This window comes from Mytilus galloprovincialis, chromosome 3 (genome assembly GCF_965363235.1).
Source record: "Mytilus galloprovincialis chromosome 3, xbMytGall1.hap1.1, whole genome shotgun sequence".
Classification (NCBI taxonomy): Eukaryota; Metazoa; Mollusca; class Bivalvia; order Mytilida; family Mytilidae; genus Mytilus; species Mytilus galloprovincialis.
In genome coordinates this window covers 104426784-104441803 of record NC_134840.1, presented here as the reverse complement: position 1 = coordinate 104441803, position 15020 = coordinate 104426784, and the positions used below count along the sequence as shown (strand labels likewise).

Sequence of the window (15020 nt, the reverse complement as noted above, 5' to 3'; positions counted from 1 at the left end):
GTATTTGTCTTTATTGAGTTGATATTGTTTAATAAATCCAAAGTATTTATTGGATGGGATGGCTTAATTTCTGTCATTCTACATTTCTTCATCAGTTGACATACCATCCAGAACCTATACGGTGTAAATAAATTGGTGCTCTTCCTGTCTTGGTCAACTAAAATTGAATTAGATAAAATGAGCTGTAGGCAAAAAGTGTATCTATCTTATGGTTATCAAAATCTGTATTATGTTGATCAATCAATTATTGTGTTTTTGGTAAAATACCACTAAATTAAGTATGCCAAACAAGTTTTAAGTTGTAACATAGTATACAAGCAGGGGCGTCATCTGTGTCACATGGATTGGAACATTCTCTCCATCATCTGTGTCACATGGACTGGAACATTCTCTATTTATTTTAATATGTGGTTCATATATTGTTATTTGGAGATATTCATTTAAAAAAAAAGTGGAGAATTTGCAATTGTTTCTTCTAGTGTAATATGTTACTGCGATTTTGACAGAAGTTTGAGTCATCATAGTATTTAAATAAGGTTATTGTTATTGCTGTTGTCTGCCTTATGGTCGAGTTCTCTCTTTGGCACATTCCCCAATTCCATTCTCAAATTTATTAAACCAGTCGTATCATTAATTTTTAGGCACTTCTGACCCTTCTGTAGCACATGAGTTCACTGACAGTTTTTGCTAGGGTCTGTGTTACTCAAACTTTAAATAGGTTTGCTTTGTGGTATTTTGTGGACTTGTTTTCTCTTGAGAATTTCGTCATTTGCCATTGCGTAGTCTGTTTTGCCATGGTAAAGACTGCTTGGTCGTCCTTAAGTCTGTTGGGTCATGGTGTATTTTGTCTGATATAGTCTGTTTGTCATGGTGTAGTCTGTTTGGCAGTGGTGTAGTCTGTTTTTGTCATGGTGTAGTCTGTTTAACCGTGCTGAAGTCTGTTTGTCCATGGTGTAGTCTGTTTTTGTCATTGTGTAGTCTATTTGGCTATGGTGAAGTCTGGTTGGCAATGCTGTAGTCGGTTTGGTCATGGTGTAGTCTGAATGATTATTGTGTAGTCTGTTTGGCCATGGTATAATCTTGTTAGCCGTGCTGCAGTCTGTTTAGTCATGGTGTAGTCTGTTTAACCATGCTGAAGTCTGTCCATGGTGTAGTTTGTTTTTTTCATTGTGTAGTCTGGTTGGAAATGCTGTAGTCTATTTGGCCATGGTGTAATCTTGTTGGCCGTGCTGTAGTCTGTTTGGTCATGGTGTAGTCTGTTTGGCAATGGTGTAGTCTGTTTGGCAATGGTGCAGTCTGTTTGGCCATGGTGTAGTCTATTTGGCCATGGTGTAATCTTGTTGGCCGTGCTGTAGTCTGTTTGGTCATGGTGTAGTCTGTTTGGCAATGGTGTAGTCTGTTTGGCAATGGTGCAGTCTGTTTGGCCGTGCTGCAGTCTGGTTGGCCATGGTGTAGTCTGGTTGGCCGTGCTGTAGTCTATTTAACCGTGATGCAGTTTGTTTGGCCATGGTGCAGTCTGTGTTTGTCATTGTGTAGTCTGTTTGGCTATGGTGTATATATATAGGAAGATGTGGTGTGAGTGCCAATGAGACAACTCTCCGGCCAAATAACAATCTATAAAAGTAAACCATTATAGGTCAATGCACGTCCTTCAACACGGGGCATTGGCTTACACCGAACAATAAGCTATAAAGGGCCCCAAAATTACTTGTAAAACCATTCAAACGGGAAAACCAACGGTCTAATATATATAAAAAACGAGAAACACGTATAAATTACACAAACAAACGACTATTGTACATCAGATTCCTGACTTAGGACAGGTGCGAACATTTGCAGCGGGATTAAACATTTTAATGGTACCAAACCTTCTCCTTTTTTCTGAAACAATAGTCTGTAAGCCATGGTGTAGTCTGGTTGGCCTTACTGTAGTCTGTTTGGTCATGGTGTAGTCTAAATGATTATTGTGTAGTCTGTTTGGCTGTGGTGTAGTCTATTCCACCATGCTTTAGTCTGTTTGGTCTTGGTGTAGTCTATTTAACCGTGCTGCTGTCTGTTTGGCCATGGTGTAATCTGTTTAGGTCATGGTGTAGTCTGTTTGGTCGTGATGTAGTGTGTTTGCCATGTTATAGTCTGTTTGGACGTGCTTTAGGTTGCTTGGTCATAGTGTTGTCTGTTTAACCGTGCCGCAGTCTGTTTGGTCATGGTGTAGTCTGTTTGGCCATGGTGTAGTCTGTTTGGCCATGGTGTAGTCTATTTGGCCATGGTGTAGTCTGTTTGGACATGGTGTAGTCTGTTTGGCCATGGTGTAGTCTGTTTGGCCATGGTGTAGTCTTTTTCGTCATGATTTAGTCTGTTTAGTCATAAAAAAGAAGATGTGGTATGATTGCCAATGAGACAACTATCCACAAAAGACCAAAATGACACAGACATTAACAACTATAGGTCACTGTACGGCCTTCAACAATGAACAAAGCCCATACCGCATAGTCAGCTATAATAGGCCCCGATAAGACAATGTAAAACAATTCAAACGAGAAAACTAACGGCCTTATTTATGTAAAAAAAATGAACGAAAAACAAATATGTAACACATAAACAAGCGACAACCACTGAATTACAGGCTCCTGACTTGGGACAGGCACATACATAAATAATGTGGCGGGTTAAACATGTTAGCGGGATCCCAACCCTCCCCCTAACCTGGGACAGTGGTATAACAGTACAACATAAGAACGAACTATAAAAATCAGTTGAAAAAGGCTTAACTCATCAGATGGACAAAAATACAAGTTGTACTCTCTTTGCCAGGTTGTAGTCTGTTTGACCTTGGTGTAGTGTGTTTGACCGTGGTGTAATCTGTTTGACCATGGTGTAGTCTGTTTGATCATGATGTAGTCTGTATGTAGTATGTTTGGCCATGAAGTAGTCTGATGCCAATGATGTTGTATAATTGGTCATGGTTTATTCTGTTTGGCCGTGGTGTTGTATGTTTGGCCATGATGTAGTCTGTTATGCCGTGGTGTAGTATTTTAGGCCATGATTGTAATCTGTTTGTTCATGTAGTGGTCTGGTTGGCCGTGGTGTAGTCTGGTTAGTCGTGGTGTAGTCCGGTTGGCCGTGGTGTAGTCTGTTTGGTCATGATGTAGTCTGTTTTTTTGGGCAGTGGTGTTATCTGTTTGACCTGATGTAGTTTGTTTGGGAATGGTGTAGTCCAATAAATCAATCCATCAGTACATGTTCAGTATATGATATGGACAGACAAGCTTCTTTCAAAGCTAAAACTTATTCGTACTACACGTTTCAAGATTAAACTATGGACTTCGTCCTCTTTTTCAGTATAACAAGGAAATGTGGAGCATTATTAGATGAAACTTAATAATCGTCTAGATAATTTCCGGATTATTTCATTAAAAACTCTCGATACATCTAAAATGTGTCCTAAGTTATATTTCTTACTCTTCCGGTATAATCGGATATACTAATTGCAATAAGAAAATTCACTTATTATGGCAGCTTTTATTAACTTTTTGTTGTGGATTTATTATTTATTTTTCACCATGAGAAACACACCTGATCGCGAGTTTGATGTGATATGGAATGTGCCTTCAGAGAGATGTTACACAAGGTATGGGGTAGACCTGCCTTTGTCAAAGTTTAATATTCGATCGAACAGGAACCAGTCGTTTTCAGGTGATTTAGTAACGCTTTTTCTTGAACCTGCTCCAGGACTATATCCTCAATTTTTACCGAATGGAACGGCACAGTACGGTGGTTTGCCACAGGTAAATATTCTTGACTGAAATGTAAGATTTTTTTCCTTTTCTTCTAATCGATTGCAAACCAATATCTTTTAACGAACAAACTAGTGCGTATACCTATTACGTCATGCTAATCTGAGCCAAGGATGTCATAAGTTCCTGGTAGGATGACTAGTCTTCCTTTAGAATTGCTACAGTAACCTTGTCACAAGATCGAATTTAGCACAGAAAAATCCGAACCATAATATTGGGCAAAGCAGGGTACCTTTTCTAAAACGTGCATGTAATATTTGCCACTGGATGTTAACTCATCATAACAGTTCCTTTGAAAAAGTCAGATCACGACACGTCGACCTGATCAAATTGATCGTGTAGTTGTAGAAGCGATGCATTACCGTCGGTTTTTAGTGTGGGTCATGATACTCGGTTGTTAGTATGTAGTGCTTTTTTGGACTTGTTAGTTTTCCGGTAGTTTCTGTCGAGCCTGCGACTTTAGTTGCAGAAAGCTCGACATAGGGATAGTGATCCGGCGGCGGAGATGTTAGCAAACTTCTTAAAAGCTTTATATTTTAGAAGGTGAAAGACCTGGATGCTTCATACTTTGTATATGGATGCCTCATGTTACGAAGTTTCCGTCAGTCACATGTCCAATGTCCTTCGTGGTTCAGTGACTACTTGAAAAAAAAGTTTAGATTTTTTGTAATGTTAAATTCTCTCTTATAATAAGTAATAGGATAACTATATTTGGTATGTGCGTACCTTGCAAGGTCATCATGCCCGTAATACAGTTTTCACTTTACCTCGACCTCATTTCATGGATCAGTGAACAAGGTTAAGTTTTGGTGGTCAAGTCCAAATCTCAGATAATATCAGCAATAGGTCTAGTATATTCGGTGTATGGAAGGACTGTAAGGTGTAAATGTCCGACTGGCAGGTGTTATCTGACCTTGACATAATTTTCATGGTTCAGTGGTTATAGTTAAGTTTTTGTGTTTTGGTCAGTTTTTCTTATACTGTATGCAATAGGTCTACTATGTTTGGTGTATGTAATGATTGTAAGATGTACATGTCTAGCTGGCAGGTGTCATCTGACCTTGACCTCATATTCATGGTTCAGTGGTCAAAGTTAAATTTTTGAGTTTTGGTCCTTTTTTTTTTACATGTGATATTATATGCAATAGGTCAACTATGTTTGGTGTATGGAAATATGTAATGATCTATATGTCAGTCATGCAGGTTTTATTTAACCTTGACCTCTTTTTCAAGGTTTATTGCTCAGTGTTACGTTTTTGTGTTGTTTTTTTTTGTGTTTTTTTTTCTTCTTAAACTACATGTATAAGTAATAGGTCACCTATATTTGTTGTATGGAAGAATTGTTAGCTGTACATGCCTGCTTAGCATGGTTCACTGATCTGACCTTGACCTCATTTTCATGGTTCATTGGTCAATGTTTAGTTTTCTAGGTTAATGTTAGTTTATGTGACAGTTGTAAAAAAGCTTCATATTTAGGACTATCAACATAATATCAATGATTAGTACAGAAGGCGAGACATTTCAGTGTGTGCACTCTTGTTTAGTTTTGATATGGCGTTCTCAGTTTATTATCCCCTATTAGAGTATGATTTGGGATTGCTCCTTCCCGTTGGTATCTTCTGTCTCTTCATTAAAACATTTTCCCTCATTTATTCATGAATAAAATTGAGAAAGGAAATGGGGAATGTGTCAAAGCGACAACAACCCGACCATAGAGCAGACAACAGCCGCAGGCCACCAATGGGTCTTCAATGTAGCGAGAATTCCCGCACCCGTAGGTGTCCTTCAGCTGGCCCCTAAAATATGTATACTAGTACAGTGATAATGGACGTCATACTAAACTCCGAATTATACACAAGAAACTTAAATTAAAAATCATACAATGTATACTTCTGGACAGTATTTAATGGTCGTTAGCCCATAATTTATTTATTTCCTTTTTTAAAGCGGGTTAATCATACCAAACACTTGATGAAAACAAAGCTGGATGTCATAAACAAAATCACAGATAGCTCGTTTGGCGGGTTTGCTGTTATCGATTGGGAAGGTTGGGTTCCTATTTTTGATCGCAACAAATACAGTTATACTCGAACGATCTACATTAACAAATCTGAGGCACTGGTTGCCAAACTTCACCCTGAATGGAACCCATCAAGAGTAAAACATGAAGCAAGGATTCAGTTTGAAACCAGTGCAAGGTATCATTTAATAGAAGCTTTTTATATTGTATTTGTATTGCCGTTATTTTTCTCTTTTCTATTGTTTCACATTTTCATCGCTGACTATACGTTGTAGGTTTTGTTCATTTCTAGCACACCTGATCCAAAGGGTCAAATGAGCTTTTCTTATCACTTTGTGGTCGTCCGTCGTCGTCGTCCATCGTCGTCAACTTTTACAAAAAACTTCTCCTCTGAAACTACTGGGCAAAATTAAACCAAACTTAACCACATTCATCATTGGGGTATCTTGTTTAAAAAATATGTCCAGTGACCCGGCCAACCAACCAAGATGGCCGCCATGGCTAAAAATAGAACATAGGGGTAAAATGTAGATTTTGGCTTATACCTCTGACATGGGGTAAAATTGTTTATCAAGTGAGGATCTATCTGCCCTGAAATTTTCAGATGAATTGGACAAGATTATTATAGATAGAGATAAGCTGTAAACAGCAATAATGTTCAGCAAAGTAATATCTACAAATAAGTCAAGAGACCAAAATAGTCCCCTTCAGGAGTTATTGCCATTTATAGTCAGTTTTACCATTTTTTCTTACATTTTTGTAATCTTTTACAAAAATATTCTCCTCTGAAACTACTTAGACAAAATGTAACCAAACTTGTCCACAATCATCATCAGAGTATCTAGTTTAAAAAATGTACCCGATGATCCTGCCCTCGAACGAAGATGGCAGACATGGCTAAATAGTACATAGGGTAACATCCAGTTTTTGTTTTATATCTATGTAACTGCAGCATTTAGAGCAAATCTGACTGGTGGCAAAAATGTTCATCAGATTTAGATATATCTGCCCTGAAATTTTCAGACAAATCCGACAACCAGTTGTTGGGTTGCTGCCCCTGAGTTAGTAATTTTATGGAAATTTTGCAGTTTTTGGCTATTATCTTGGATATTATTATGGTATCTAATGATATCTTATACTATAAATTATGATTTTTAACCTTATTTTACATGATTTCTAAAGCATTAGTAAATACAGGTGAGCGACACAGGCTCTTTAGAGCCTCTAGTTAAAGTCCGCGAACGGTGATTTATGATTTTTGCTTACATCCACGCCACTCGTCTAAACATCAACCCAACAATGTTAGATCTGTAAATTTGCTTTCGCAAATTTATATATACTGATTTCTGATGGCTCTACAATTTCTTCTTGAATATTCGTTATCTAAATCACTGATATATCATATCGTTTTTCATCAATATGTAAATTAAAGAGAATCGGTACCAAAAAATTACTCAAATTCATTAGTCAATGAGAAACGTACAACACCACGACAACAAAAAAACCATAAAACAATGGCAGTATATACAAAACACAACATAGAAAATATCAGGTGCGTCTGAAGGGTAGCAGATCCTGCTCAGATGTGGTATCCTTCTATACAAACAGTTAAAAAAGAGGACAATCAAAGAGCAGTCATCAATACTAAATTCATTATATATTACACAGCGTGAAGGCGAAATAAGAGATACAATTACAAACGAACGTAAAACAAATTACTCGTATCCCTGTGGGTACAGGCATTCGTTTTTTGTCATTGTTGTGTATGTTAATTTGGTGTACTGCACATAATTTAACTGTTTTATTCAATTTAGAAAGTTAATGCTGGAAACATTAGAATATGCTACACAACTGAGACCAACAGGACACTGGGGATTTTATGGATTCCCAAGATGTTACAATTACAAGAAAGGACAGAAACGCTGCCCAACGAACGATATGGAATACAATAACGAGTATTTATCAGTTTTCGACACAAATTCATCAATTTATTTCAACACTTGGACATTTCATAATTTACTGATATTTGATTGTATATGTGTATTAACAAAATAATCAACTAAATTGAAAGTAAAACGGTAGCCTTTGTTTGGGGTCAATACGTGGTTATATCGACCAAGAGAAGCATATATATCGACCCGGACTTTGTCCTCAGTCGATATGCGTCTCTTGGGTCGATATGACCTCGTATCGATCTCATACAAATGCTATAATTGTATAATAGCATATAGTCAAGATTTTGATCGAATCAAGACAAAAGATAACCGTGTTTGATCATGCAAATATAACAGGTGGTTAAAAAAATAGGTATCATACATTTATATAGGGATCCCAAAAGTTTCCAAATTGGTGATCAGAGTAAAAGTTTTATCCTTGTTTGGGTTTGAGCGTTCAAGACAAAGGTTAATTCAGAAAAGCGCTTCACGTGTGGCTTGTAGAGGAAATTAGACGAAGTTAAGGTGTGGGTGGCTTCGGGTAAATCTTATATGGAGGTCTGCTTAGTGATTTTCCTCCATGTTTTTGGTGCATAAAGTAAATTATTCTCGTTCAATAATTTTTTACGTCAAGATAAAGATAGATAAAGCCTTCAAGACAACGACATACCAGCAAGGGGACCTAACTTCTTTGATTCTCAAAATATTTTCTAGTCGTGTTTTTTTTTTTTTTTTTTTATCTTTCATAATTTCCTACCTTCAAGAAACGGTTACTGTTAGAAAAATACTAAAAGACCATATAGGAAACAAAGAAAAACACAAGTTTTGCCTTCAATAAGATACTATCAAGTTGGCTTACAGAGCAATGACCTAAAATGACTTGCGTTTTACTAGTACTAAACAGTACAATTTTGATATATTTTCCAGATTGTGTTGGCTATTTGCAAGAAGTTCTGCGATATTTCCTTCAATTTACTTGCCAGAAAAGTTTGGAACAGACAAAGACAAGCGTATTAGAGTTTCTGGAATCATCGCAGAAGCCAAGAGAATGAAAACGAAATGTTCAAAAACATCAACTCCAGTACTAGCCTACTCTCGCTATCGATATCGGGATACTGAACATTTTTATTCACAGGTAAAAGTATACTTAACTTTATCCTTATTTTTTTCATTTTTCCTTTGATAATTTTTTGTGATAATTTTTTATATCATGCTACTCGCTTGAGATGGAAAATTATCGCTAGAAACTACGGAGGCACATGGCGTTGCTAATGAAATTGACAACGTCGTCATAGGTAAAATAGCGATAAACATATTCTTATCCACAGTTATTATATATATAGTTGAATAAAACTGATAAGAAGATTAACAGTGACCCTTTTGCTGACAGGATTCGCGTGATCCATCGTGACATGAGATGAATATTGCTTGTAACTATTTGTATTCTTTTTTTTTATCTTGCAGGCAGACCTAAAGAATACCATTCAGCAAAGTTACGACACTGGTTTGGATGGTGTTATATTGTGGGACACTTCGAATAATTTTGCTGATAAATCTGCGTGTATCAATCTGAAATCATACTTGTTAAATGTTCTTGGACCTTTTGTTAATAACTTGACAAGAACGTAAAATTAAAACGACAGTTCTTTGACATGGACGATGGAGAGAGGGGAGGATAATTTAGAAAATAAATGACCGGTCATTTCAACTGACAGAAAGACTGATAATCTTTCTAATGTAAAGGCAGCTTGAAAATGAATATATTGACCCACAAAATGTTGGAAAGATAGTTGTGCATAAAGAATAAAAGTATATACATTTATCTAGCAATTATATATATAAAAAAAAACCACCTGTGCCTTGATCTGGTACAAAGCTAATGTTCGTGGAAAAATATATAGTCTTGCTCTCATCCAGAATGTCAAACAGTCGTTCTCTTGATCAAGTCCAAATAAAATCACATATCTTCCATAAAACTTCATAATATCGGTCTCCAAAACATAAAGATACAGAATATAAAATAAAAACAGGAATATGGGGCTGGGTTAAAAAAATATGTTCGTACGTCAATAAAATGAATATATTGACCAACAAAATGTTGGAAAGATAGTTGTGCATGAAAAAAAAAGTTTATACATTGATCATCAATTATATGTAAGAATAAAAACGTTTCTCAAATTGATTAAAAACTAATGATCGTGTAAATATATATACTCTTGCACTCATCCAGAATGTCAAACAGTTGTCCTCTCGATCAAGTTAAACAAATATCAGTATAAACCGCTAATAGTGTTTTGTTAAATTGTGTATCATTGTCATTTTGCTAAGTTTCTGTTGTTATCTATTCTGACATTGGACTCGAAATTCTTTTAAACTGAGTTCTACAGTGCGTATTGCTATGTGTTTATTTATTCTGCATTGTCTAGACGTATAGGGGGAGGGTTGAGATCTCACAAAACATGTTTATCACCGCCGCATTGTTTGCGCCTGTCCAAAGTCAGGAGCCTCTCGCCTTTGTTAGTATTGTATGTATTTAATTTTAGTTTCATTTATATGTTTTGGAGTATAGTATGATCATAGTATGACGTCCATTTTCACTGAACCAGACGTAGTACACAATTTTATTTAGGGCCACGTTCGGGTGCGTGGAAGACCCACTGGTGCATGGACTTCGGCTGTTGTCTGCTCTTTATTCGGGTTTTTGAATTTTAAAATCTCATATCTTCCACAAAACTATGCTAACTATCGGTCAAATCGTGAAGTCGCATGCACCAGTGGGTCTTCCACGCAGCGAGAAAATCCCGCCCCCGAACGGGGTCCTATATAAATTGTGTACTATGTCTGGTTCAGTGAAAGTGGACGTCATACTATACTCCAAAACATATAAATGAAACTAAAATTAAAGTACATACAATACTAACAAAGGCCAGAGGCTCATGACTTTGGACAGGCGCAAAAAATGCGTTGGCGGTGATAAACATGTTTTGTAAGATCTCAACCCCGGAGGCTCCCCCTATTCGTACAATCATGCGGTCAGATCTGATATAAAAAAAAGATATTTGGAATATACGAAAACTGCACTTACGTAACCCAACGGCAAAGCGACAAAATGATATTTAGAGGACAACACTGCAATTCTCAACAAAAGCTAGCTAGACAAGTGTCTGTGTAATAGGTTAAGCTCTTAAAAAACGGAATCTATAAAGAGCTTGAAAATTAATAAGAAACCGTTTAAGAAAAGCTATCAACACTTACTTCTCCAAAAAATAAAGATATACAACGTAATATAAAAAAACATGAAAATGCGGCGGGGTTAAAAGATATGTTCGTACGTCAATCTTTCTCTTGTAAACCTCTACCAGTAAACTATAACAAATTACAAACAAAATAGTATGCATGTTTTGTTGTCACATCAGTGTTTCAGGTTAGTATACGAGGAAGGGATATATCATTCACTGGTTGTCGTTAGATTAGTCTATCATTCACTGGTTGTTGTTAGATTAAGCAATAACTTTAAAATCTGCTTTGTATGTGTAACTATGTGTATAATGAATTTTATCCAGTATCATTTATAGATATAGAGTTATCTCTCTTTATCCATCATTCTACATAATTGACTAGACTAGACTGGACTAGACTAGACTAGAATAGACTAGACCAGAATAGAAAAGAATAGTTTTATTCACAAATGTAACATGTGTAATGAAAAAAAAACAACCCAGGATTAACAAACAAAACAAAATACTGAATAGCAATTAATAACTAGTGACTTTCTTTTATGCGTGTTTTACATTAAACTGGACCCCTGTTGTGTTCACTTATCGCTACACTGACAACAGGTATGGCCTAAATCCCGTGGTCAGAATTCTGACCACGGGATTTGATAATTCGACGAGACTAGTGCATCATGTGCTATGTTTATTATGTGTTATACTGATAGGAAATAAAACAAGAAATTAGCACATTTATAACCCTACTGAGTTCTTGAGGGAATAAAAGATACCGGCTCAGTTTGTCAAGAACATGTTAACCCGCTTGTTTGTCATTTATCTGCGCTACTACCATGGGGTTAATTAACAGATACTTATTTATTTTGCGGCATCACAGTATTAACATTTGAGGTCAATTTCCTATCACTATAATTGGTCAATTTTATTAGCGAATCGTTGAATTTGTAAAACTCGTCCAATTAATGCCAATGTGACAATGGCACCAACCCGTTCCTTCGGTGCAAAGCTATAGATAGAACGGCGGACCAGTTTAGTTTTACATTGGCATTTCGCCTCTAAAAAGAAAATGAATTTACCAATATACATTTAGATAAATGTTTATCGGATTTTATTCAGAGACGAGTGCCTGTGTTTTACTGTGCTGTTATCCGAGTGATTATGTTTAATGTTCGAAAACTTCATATTTTACAATTTGTTTCATTTTTGGTATTTTTGTATATCGTCCATTTTCTACTCTCCCTTTTCGTCCCTATTGTTTGTGCTTTACACATTAGAATTTATACACATCCTATGTGGTGTTAAATCATATGGTCCCCTTTTTAATTACTGATGTTGCTAAAATATTCAGAATTATAGGAGATGCTGAGAGCGACATGTCGCCCTGGTATCATAGACGAGAAATTTGTAGTTCAAATATGAATCTTTAAGGAAAATCTAGATCCCCATACTTTGAGTATCATAATAAACGGGAAATTTGGAATTCCTACAAAATGAATTATAGGAAAATCGCTACCCATAGTTTGAGACTAATTAGCATTTCGGCAAGAGCTAACAACAATTAAGCAATTAAAGGATTAACAAATAACAGATGCCAAATAAAAATAACAATAGATTAAAAGAGTAACAAGTGCCATGCAGCTAATATATTTTAAAATCATTGTAAAAACTTTCAAGACTGGCATATATATGTCTCTGCCAGGGGCTCTGGTCAAATATAATAGAGAATACATCATCAAATAAATAAGTTATTTAAATCCAGTCCTTTGTGATCCTTTGTGATGCCGCGGATAATTCATCCATGTAAAACTCTTATGTCTAAATTTAATAACATTAAGCTGAATATATGTAACACTCCCAAACGTGTCCTTCCCCCCAAACGTGTCCGATTTCCCCAAACGTGTCTATTCTCCCCAAACGTGTCCGTAATATTCAATATTCCCCAAACGTGTCCGATTTCATAACCCCCAAACGTGTCCGATAATTGTTATTCGCCAAAACGTGTCCATTATTACACGCCAGAACGTCTCACGTCTTTTAGCGGTAATACATGCATGTCCAAAATCAATAACGTTTACGGCAATTTAGGAGATAACTGTATTGTATTTTAAGCTCCGACGGCATCAATTGGGGATTTGATGGTCGCAAATTAAGTTTACTGGCGACGCGTAAGCGGAGACAGTAAACGGGCATTTGCGACCATCAAATCCCAATTGATGCCGTCGGAGCTTAAAATACAATATTGTTATCTCCATTCTAATGAAACTGACAGAAAACAACGTTAAAACATGTTTTAAAATCTGTCATATGCCGTCTGCGCTTGCGCGTACGTCCCATAGCATCAATTGTCAATTGATGCCATGTAAATAAGTGACGTTATCCAATCAAAATGAACGTTACAAACGTTGTTGCATTAGAATTTGTGATGGGGGACACAGTTGATAAAGTGGTCATTTATTAGCATTAGTTTGTTCAATGCCAGTTGTTAATCATAAGAATAAAAAGTATTGCAAATTTAATCTGTAACACATGAATTGACTTTTGACTGAAATTGATTATTGTCCAGTTGCAAGTATTTCATGCGCATTTTGAGCAAACATATATATAATTCTTTTACTGGTGAATTAATTGTTTACTATTGTTGAAGGCTGTACGGTTATCTATACTAGTATCTGTTAATTTATGCGTCATTTGGTCACTTGTGAAGAGTTGTCTCATTGGCAATCATACCACATCTTCTTTTTTATACTGTAGATAGGTTCTTTTATCTAACCGGGATTGTAGGATTGGGCCTAATTTTTACGGTTATTCGGGGTTAACACTTGTTTGGATTTTAATCTTTAAAAAAATAAGAGTTAGTAAAAAACGATAGTTTTATGACTTCAGTTAGAAATGCACAAAGAATGGGACATTCTACTTACATGAGGTGTCTGATTTAATATCTTCACGTATTTATGATATTGACACGAATGATAATTCCAGTAAAAATAGATATGGACACAGTTGGGGGATTAGGCGCGTTTGGGTGTTTTCTAAAAATGGACACGTTTCAGTGGCGGATGCCGGAATTTTCGAAAGGGGGGGTGCTAGACCAGGGCAAAGGGGGGTGCAAAGGTGCAAAACATATGTCCCGATTCAAATGCATTGATCGGCCAAAATAAAGGGGGGGTGCGCACCTCCGGACCCCCCCCCCCCCCTGGATCCGCCACTGCGTTTGTGCATTTATACAAATGACAAGCTTTGACGCTGTTTTACAACTAGACATGTTTTGCAGTTTAGTGACGTCGAAGTAGACACGTTTGGGGGAATCGGACACGTTTGGGGGGAAGGACACGTTTCTGGGTGTTACATATATACCAATTATGAAAATAGAGAATTACATTGAAATAATTTAGTGTTGATAAAAAGGCGAGTTCCCTTTCGTACGTCATACCAGAGATACCAGAGACATATATATGTCTCTGGTCATACGAACACTGATCCAGTCATAATATTATATTGCAAAATAACCTTAGTTAGAACAAGGAATTGTATATTTAAAAAGTTCATATATACAATATCCTTTGATAAGAAAAAGCTGGAATGACAGATGTCTTCCATCATGAAAATTTGTAGATCTAGCACGTGGAGATGTTTTAAAAAGTAAGCAAAACTTATGTGACATATAAAAAATGTAAGATGGGTATTGCATCTATGACAGAAGTCGATTGCACAATGTATCTATGGCCTACACTATATTGATTAATATGATAAGATTTAAAAATAAAAGCAATGATGATCAATGATTACAGCTTGGGTTTTATATGAAAAACTTAATGCGGGAAAATTGGTAATAACATAAAGGCAGGTTTAAAAAACGATATACATTTATATATTATAAATACTGACTATCCCTGCTGATATTTTCCCCTTGCATTCAGTCAGTTTTTACGGAAATATTTGATTGTACAAATATTAACGTTATGTTGTGGAAAAAATGTTTATTTGTTCATATTGGTCCCTGATTTGTCACATTAATTATTAGTCTCAACACCCACAAACAAAT

At 36.2% G+C, this 15020-nt stretch overlaps 1 protein-coding gene across 1 annotated transcript; it reads left to right on the top strand.

Moving 5' to 3' along the window:
* The first annotated feature begins 3394 nt into the window (after nucleotides 1-3394).
* Nucleotides 3395-9570, top strand: LOC143069629 (hyaluronidase-1-like). The gene is made up of 5 exons (XM_076244362.1): nucleotides 3395-3785; nucleotides 5742-5992; nucleotides 7629-7769; nucleotides 8676-8883; nucleotides 9213-9570. The coding sequence occupies exons 1-5, from the start codon at nucleotides 3510-3512 to the stop codon at nucleotides 9375-9377; spliced, it is 1041 nt and encodes a 346-aa protein (XP_076100477.1). The 5' UTR covers nucleotides 3395-3509; the 3' UTR covers nucleotides 9378-9570.
* The last annotated feature ends 5450 nt before the right edge of the window (nucleotides 9571-15020 follow it).